Here is an 8728-nt window from a genome sequence, read left to right as displayed (position 1 = left end):
AATGAGATTGGCACAGGATAGAGCACGGTTTAGGGCTGTTGTACATAGGGTCGCTATGAGTCGCAAACGACTTGACGGCACATAACAACAACAACAACAAAGCTCAAAATAATTTTTATTTAAAGACTGAATTGTGGGGTGAAGGAAATGGGAAGGATCTTTTGTGAAAACAATGTATTCAAACGTAAATAAATCAGAATTTTTTAAAAAATTTAAAAAAATAAGTAAAAAAATAAAAGCAACAAATCACAGATAAATCTTATGTGCATATATATGTGTGCATTTACACAGTTTGTTGTTTTTTGTTTGGATTTTTTTTGCATTTACACAGTTTTAATGGTAGAGATCATTTCTAACAGAAATCAAAATTTTTGGGAAGACAAAGGGGATGGGGCAGTATTTTCTGCTTTTCTCTTTTCTGTATTTATTTTTTCTTTTTTAAACTGTGTAACACATGGCTTGAGCACCATGGAATTATGAAGATGGTCCAAGAAAGTGCAAAATTTTGATCTGTTTTTTATAAAATCATTATGTGTTCTAGTCATCTCCATAGCACCTAACAATGTGTAACGTATGGAGCTTTTCAATTAGGGGTGTGTGTGTGTGTGTGTGTGTGGAATAGTATAATGTCAGATACATTTTTCATAGGAGTAACTAATCTACTGTTAAAGAACTCTAATGGGATATGGCATAGAGTGTTCAGCTATCAAAACAAATGTCAGCAGGTTGAATCCGACAGCCAATATGGAGAAGTAATATGGTGAGTCTCCACCCAGAAAGATTTATAACTTCAGACAGTCAGTGGAGGTTCATTACAAGTTGTACTCAACAGCAATGTAAGGTTTTTGTATTAATATATGATTGTTGTTGTTAGGTGCCATAAAGTCAAGAATGCCTCATAGTGACCCTATTGATAATTTGGAGAGGTCCTTGACAGCACACTTGTCCAATACCCTACATATGCAGATTTCCTGACCACTGATACCAAGCAGATTATTAGATCCAATAACTCAAAACTTGTTAGATACAAATTGATTGTGGATCCAAGTAAGATGAAATCATTGATAATTTCAGTATTTCTTCCATCTATCATGATGTTGCCTATTAGTCTAGAGGTGAGAAATGTGTCTTCTTGATGTTGAGATGCAATACATATTGAAGGCTGTCATCTTTGATCTTCTATAGTGTCTCAAGTCTTCCTCACTTTCAGCAAGTAAGGTTGTGTCATCTGCATAGCACAGGTTGTTTATGAGTCTTCCACCTATCCTGATGTTCACACTGTTCGTCATAAAGTCCGGCTTCTTGAATGATTTGCTCAGTATACAGATTGAAAAGATAATCGAAAAAGGATCTAATGTGTGATTGATGTGAACTTTCCTGATTTTAACCCTTGAAGTATTCCTTTGCTCTGGTCAGACAACAACAGCTTCTTGATCTAAGTATAGGTTTTGTAGGAACACTATTAATAACAATTAAGTGTTCTGGGATTTCCATTCTTCTTACTGTTAGCCAAATTTTGTTGTGGTCCATACAGTCAAATCAAAACAAAAACACATTCTCTGGTATTATCTGTTTTCATCCAGGATCTATTTTGACATGAGCAATGATGTCCCTGGTGCCAAGGCCTCTTTTAAACCCGGCTCGTTCTTCTCATTCTCTGTTAATGTTTGTGGTAGCAAATGAAGATATTTTTAAGTAGATGATAAGACTTTGCCCCTTAACAGAAAAAAAACCTGTTAAGCACCTGACAGGAAAACCCGTAGGTCAGAAAAAAAGAAAATCCTTTCTGCAGCAATGTCATAAAACTGATAAATGTGTTCCTTGTTATGCTGTTCCAGGTTGCTAATCTATGCTATTCCAGAATGCTAATCTATGCTGTTCCAGAATACTGATTTTAGGGCATACCTGTTAAACAAAATTCCTATCTTGGGGAAGAGACACACATGTAACCAACTGATAAAATCTGAGTTGAAACCATGATAAGAATCATGAGTTTGCGCTTTCTAAAAAGAATTCCTAGAAACACCCTGAAAATAAGTGTTCTGTTATTTCTCAAAATAAATACTATAAATTCTTAGTTTGCTGGATAATAAAGTGCATAGACTCGATGCAGTTCTAAATCCTTGCCCCCAAACTTTGCCTTTTTGTCTCTTTTTTCCTAAGCTGCCTGAACTCCCTTTCAGGCACACCCTGGTTGTTATTAAGCTGGACTCAACCAATGTTCTCTCTTAGCCATTTTTGGATGATCTTCAGCAGTATTTTGCTTGCATAGGATAGTAATATACTGTTGTTGTTGTTGTTTACTGTAGAGTATACCAACCCATAGCTGATCGCTGGCAGGTTTTCAGTGGCAGTTAATCCAATGAAAGGAGACTGCCCATCCTTTTCCCTTGGAGCAGCTGGTGGCCTCTAATCGTGTGCCTTCAGGAATGCAGTGCAGCTTCTTGCCACTAGGGCACCAGAGCTCCTTAATTAGAGAGAGCTAATACCAGTTTAGATGTTATATCTTCTGCATGAAAAACAACAACACAAGAAAGTGACAATCTGGATGTCCAATAGGAAGGTTTGGGTTTTGTTCTTAATACTGAGGCTCAATTTCAAAAAGTCTTATATCTGCACCTCCACTGAGTTAGTAAGATTGTAAATTGCATGGGAGGAAATTATCCACCTCTGTAGGCTACTGGTAAGAAGCTGCACTGCAATACTGAAGGTATGCATTTCAAATCCACTAGTTACTCCACAGGAGAAAGATGGCCAATATCTTCATGTGAAATTAACTGCCTCTGAAAACTCACCTGAGGGTCAGCCATGAGTTGGTTCAAATTCAATGGTATACACTAAGCAGCATATATAAGTATACACATACACGTACACATATTTGATAAGAAATAGAGGGGGTTATCCACTTATTTATAGTTTTTACTATTATAAATATATTTTAATGTAAATCAGGAAGGCAACCTTGATGAATTAACTCAGAATCTAGTTTGACTTTATACTAGTATAGGAACCATGTCCTGAAGTTACTCTAGTGAAATATCAGAAATTTGGCACAATCCTCATTAAAGAAAAGGATGAGAGAGAGGAGAGCACATGATATTTGGAATACAGAATTTATAGTTTTGTCTGTCCTTCAGGATAAGAAAGAATTGTGCACACACTCTGACATTCTAGTTTCTATATAGCTGACTAGAGTTTAAAACATTTTTTTTTCCTCTAAGAATCAAGATTCCTATTTGTACCTTGCAGTATTTCTGAACTACCTCCTCTGGGTCTCATCATCTCAGCACCTTGCAAAGATGAGAAAGAAGATAGTTGCTTTTCCTACCATTCCAGCCATCTGGAATATCCTCTCTATTTCATTCCTGCTCATAAAAAGTCCATCTGTGCTCAAATCTCATGGTGAAATTCATCCTTGATCCTTTGCCTCCACCTCTTAATTTCTTTCTCCTTCAGTTGCTGTTTTAAGATTCAATTTTTCTACATCAAGCTCTTGTTTTCCATATTTGATTATATTGTCTGATCCTTCTGCTTAATTGTTGGGGGGAGGAGAATGTAGGATCCATCTCCTTGAAATATCAGAGATATCGTAGTTCTAACTGCAATTGAGACTCTCACAGGCATTACACAAACACAGTAAATGAAGAATTGCTTCAACATTTTTCCTAGCTAAAAGACAACATGGAAACATCTTTACTAGCATTATTATTATTATTATTATTATTATTATTATTATTATTATTTTAAAGCATGAGGAGAAGGGAAAATATAGTGTGGGGAACTTCACATATTTCTAGAAATTGGAAATTTATCAAAGCTAGATAATTAATTCTAAGCCATGTTCATAGTTTCTCAATTATAAAGTCAAACAGGGCCACCCAAAAGGAAAAGCTTTAAAAAACAAAATCAGCAAGCATCTACCTGAGGGTATGGCGATGTCCTGGATTTTGACTTTGAGCTGGAGAGCCTGGACTTGGTCCCCTTCCTGTTGTCAGTCAAAGTGGGGGTAGAGCTGCTGGCATAAGAGAAAGCTGGTTTGGAGGCTGAGATCTGATCCAGGGACAGCTGCAACCCTTTGTACTCTGTGTCTCTGCAAGATGGAAAGACAAAATCCTTAATCAGTTACCACAAAAAATGGATTCATGCAGTCTCTCATTAGGGATGGCTATTATCTGTATTTGAAAGGAACGAAGCAAGCAAAAATTACCCGTACCACTATTTTCCTTAAGCACTCTGACTGATCTAGAAAAATCTATCATATAAATGTAGCTGTCACATGTATCTAGACAAATTGTGTGATGTTCGCATAAATTATCTTTTCATAATTTTTATTATAAGTTTACATAAACTAAAACTTATTGCCATTGTTTGAGTAAAAACTGACAACTAACCCTCCAAGTGGGTTTTCAGAGGCTATAAATTGCACAGAAGGGCATTGTCTATCTTTCTTTGTGGAGGATTTGAGGGATTTGAACTGCTTACTTTGTGGTTAGCAACCTAATACCCTAACCACTGAGCCATCAGTGCTCCCTTTTAAAATTGAAAATTAAATCTATAATTGAACTTCTCTGAGATTTTCTATCTTCACTGATATGTTATTAATTCTAAACCTTAAGGTTTCTTGTAAAGTGCACTCAACAGGACTGCTGATTATGGACAAAAGAACATCTTCTATTAAATGCTTCAAAATAAGTCATTTTGGTAAATATTCCTAATTCTAGTATACATAGTTAATGACTAAAACCTAGAGGATAGATAGAATCCCCAAAACATGCAAATGGTTAACTTGTTCTTCTGATAGTAAAAAAAGTTGGAGATTTAACTCTACTCAGAGGTGCCTCAGAAGAAAAACTGGGCAATCTACTTCCAGAAACCTATGGAGTTCAGTCCTACTCTAACATGCATGAGGTCACCATGAATTAGAGTCAACTCGAGAACAACTAGTTTGGTTCAACAGGCTGACTAATGCAACTATGTAAAGGGTGTAGTCCATAGGGAGTTGTGTTGGCAGTTGAAGTCCTTACTTAAAAGAAAGATAAGCACTCTCCTTCTGTGTAATTTAGAAGCCTCAAAAGACCTACTAAACGATCAGCTATGAAACAGTTCTGACTTGATGGCCATGATATTTGAGAATTTAGAGTAAACTGTGCCACAAATTCTTTTTTATTCCTAAATGCAATGAATATGTGTTGAGTCCATAATACAATACTTTGTGCAATATGAAAATATATAAGACAACTGTTGTCTTTACCATGGTGAAAATTGCCCTTGATATGAGAAAATAAAAGCATAAACAAGGAAGTAGAATAATTACAAACTGTGATATGAGAGAGATAAAGAGTTGATCTTTAAAAGTGCATTACATTTGCTCAAGACATTGAAAGGCTGAAGATGGCAGCCTTGGACCTGTCCACATATAAACACTTAGCCTGCTTCCAGGTAACAGTGGATCTTGTCTAATTCCTTGATTTTTCTAAGAGGATATCAGTTCTTGCCACTGACAGGCAAAATAAAATGGTTTAGAGAGTCATCTTTGTAAGGACTCATGAGAGAATTTTCTTTCAGTTTCCAGAACTAGCAGGATTGCTCCTGGGTAATTGAATTTTGTGTTTTATCTCAATGATATTGTGAATCATATAACTCATCATATTTCCCTCTTTGCACTGAAAAGTCAAAAAAGCTCTAAGCCCTGAGTCCAGGTTGTAACCACATCTAGCAAGGTTACAAAGTCCTCCTGGAAGAAATTTTCTGACATAAACTCTACTGACTTCCTTTATTTTCTTATATTCACTTTAATGGGTCCACTTTTAAATATTTTTCATGTATGTTTAACAGTTTTTTTATTAAAGCGAAAATTTAAGCCAAACTTATTGTAATTGAGTTGTACTTGGACCCAGAGTAACCCTGTAGCACCATGTAGAATTTTCCCATATAGCCTCCAAGGCTGTAAATCATTATGGAAGTGATTTCCTCATATTTTCCTGCAAAGGTCAAACAATCAACCATTAGATTAGCAATTGAATGTCTTGACCGTGGTGCCAATCATTATATGAACTTAAATCTATTAATAAAATTTTAAAAAGACATTTGCACATTTCTAAGTACAGGTATATTTCACCTGCACATGTATTTTCTTTTCCTACTGGTTCCTCAATAATGAGATCAAACAAAAGAAAAAGCTTAATTCAAGGGAGCGTTGGTGGCCTAGCAGCAAGAAGCTGGACTGCAATTCCAAAGGTACATGGTTCAAATCCACCAGGTGCTTTGCTGGAGGAGGGCCAATCTCCTCCTGTACCAGTTAGATCCAATTTGATGGTGGTTGTTGTTTGTTGTTATGTGCCATCGGGTCGCTTGCCCTAAACACCTTTCTATCCTGTGCCAACCTTGCCATCTCAAACACACTCATTCCCACCACATCAGTCACAAAATTGATCCATCTAATTGAGGGTCTCCCTCTCCTGAGCCGTCCCTCCACTCTCCCAAACATGATGTACCTCTCCAAGGACAGTCCCTCCTTGGAACATGCCCAAAGTATGTCAGACAAAGAAGTTTCAGAATCCTTGACTCCAAGGAGCATTCTGGCTTCACCTTCTCCAGGACAAACCTGTTTGTTCTCCTAGCACTCCATGGTATATTCAACACTCTTCTCCAGCACCACAACTCAAAGGCATCAATTATCCATCTATCATCCCTAGTCACTGTCCATCTCTCCGATGCATAGCACGTAACTGCAAAGACTATAGCCCGCATCAGGCGCACCTTAGTCTCCAGCCTGACATCGTTGCTCTTCAGTACTCTTGAGAGGTCCCTCACAGCTGACTTTCCCAATGCTGTTTATCTCTTGATTTCCTGGCTGCTGCTACCAAGAGTGTTGACTGTGGAACCAAGCAAACTAACACAGTTAACTATCTCAATCTCTTCACCATCCATACTGATGCTGTCAATTGACCCAGTGGTGTGAATCTTTGTTTTCCTGACGTTGATACTCAATCCATATTGGAGGCTGCACTCCTTGACCTTCTGCAGTAAGCACTTCAGGTCCTCCTCAGTTTCAGCAAGCAGGGTTGTGTCATCCACATACGGCAGGTTGTTGACAATTCTTCCACCAATCCTGATGCCACATTCCTGCCCGTACGGCCCAGCATCTCAGATGATCTGTTCTGCATACAGATTGAAAACATATGGTGACAAAATACATCCCTGACGGACCCCCTTCTTGATTTTGAACCATGTAGTGTCTCCCTGCTCTGTTCTGACAACTGCCTCTTGGTCCAAGTATAGGTTTCACATTAGCACAATCAAATGTTCTGGGATTCCCATTTTTCTCAGAGTCAGCCATAGCTTGTTATGATCCACACAGTCAAAAGCCTTTGCATAGTCAATGAAGTGCAGATAGACATTCTTCTGGTACTCTCTACTTTCTGCCAAGAGCCATCTAACATTAGCTATAATATTCCTAGTACCACGACCTCTTCTAAATCCAGCCTGCGCATCCGGCAGTTTTCTGTTGACATATTTATTGTTCCAAACATTTTGGATCATTTTCAGCAGAATCTTGCTTGCATGTGATAACGATGATATTGTTTGATAATTTCCACACTCTCTTGGAATGAAAACAAATATAGATCTTTTCCAGTCAGTTGGCCAGCTTGCTGGCCTCCATATTTCTTGGCACAACTTAGTGAGCACATCCAGGACAGCATCGATTTGTTGAAATAAATCAATTGGTATGCTGTCAACGCCTTGTTTTTTGCCAATTCCTTCAGAGCAACTTTAACTTCCTCCTTCTTCAGCATAGGCTCTTGCTCATGTGTTATTTCATTAAATTCTTCTGTTTCAGCCAATTCCTTGCGATACAGTGACTCTGTGTACTCCTTCCATATTCTTCATAAAAATATATGCACCAACAACTAGAGCCAAAGAGGTGAAAATATAAGATTTCTACCAACATTTGCAGTCAGAAATTTATCAAACATGGAATCAAGATGCATTGATAATAATAGGTGACAGGAACACAAAAGTTGGGAAAGGGAAGAAGGATCAGTAACTTGAAAACACGGGCTCAGTAAGAGAAATGAGGCTGGAGATAGAATGACAGAGTTCTGTACATTCAATGATTTATTCACTGCAAATACCTTTTATAAGAAACATAAACAGAGGCTATACACATGGATTTCACCTGATGGTATGAATAGGAATCAAACTGATTATATTGTGGAAAGACTCGCTGGAGAAGCTCAATATCAGCAGTGAAAACCAGGCCGGGTGCTGACTGACAGACCACCAACTACTCATATGCAAGTTCAAGCTGAAGTTGAGGAAAATTAAGTCAAGTCCACGGGAACCAAAATGTGATCTTAAGTCTGTCCCACTTGAATATCAGAACCATCTCAGGAATAGGTTTGTGGCCTTGAGCACCAATGAGCGTAGACCAAATGAGCTCTGGGAGGATATCAAGAAAATCATCCATCAAGAATACAGAAGATCATTACAAAGCCTGGAAAAAAAGAAAAGACCAAAATGGATGTCAAATGAGACTCTGAGTATTGCATTAGAGCATTGAGAGGCCAAAGCTAAAGGAAGAAACCAAGAAATCAAAGAGCTGAACAGAAAATTTCAAAAAGCAGCACAGGACGACAAAACAAGATACTATAATGAAATGTGCAGAGAACTGGAGTCAGAAAACCAAAAGGGCCGAACTCGCTCAGCATTTATTAAGCTGAAGAAG

General features: G+C 37.8%; 1 protein-coding gene across 1 annotated transcript in view; it reads right to left on the bottom strand.

Annotated features, from left to right (window-relative positions):
* SIM1 (single-minded family bHLH transcription factor 1) overlaps positions 1 to 8728 on the bottom strand; it is a 125355-nt gene that overhangs the window by 63635 nt on the left and 52992 nt on the right. The window contains exon 9 of the mRNA XM_006881192.1: positions 3922 to 4090. Within this exon, the coding sequence (XP_006881254.1) occupies positions 3922 to 4090 (169 nt within the window). The remainder of the gene's footprint in view (positions 1 to 3921; positions 4091 to 8728) is intronic.

This window comes from Elephantulus edwardii, unplaced genomic scaffold (genome assembly GCF_000299155.1).
Source record: "Elephantulus edwardii isolate Elephantulus edwardi_28Jun2011 unplaced genomic scaffold, EleEdw1.0 scaffold00013, whole genome shotgun sequence".
Taxonomy (NCBI): domain Eukaryota; kingdom Metazoa; phylum Chordata; class Mammalia; order Macroscelidea; family Macroscelididae; genus Elephantulus; species Elephantulus edwardii.
This window is presented reverse-complemented; position numbering and strand designations above follow the sequence as displayed.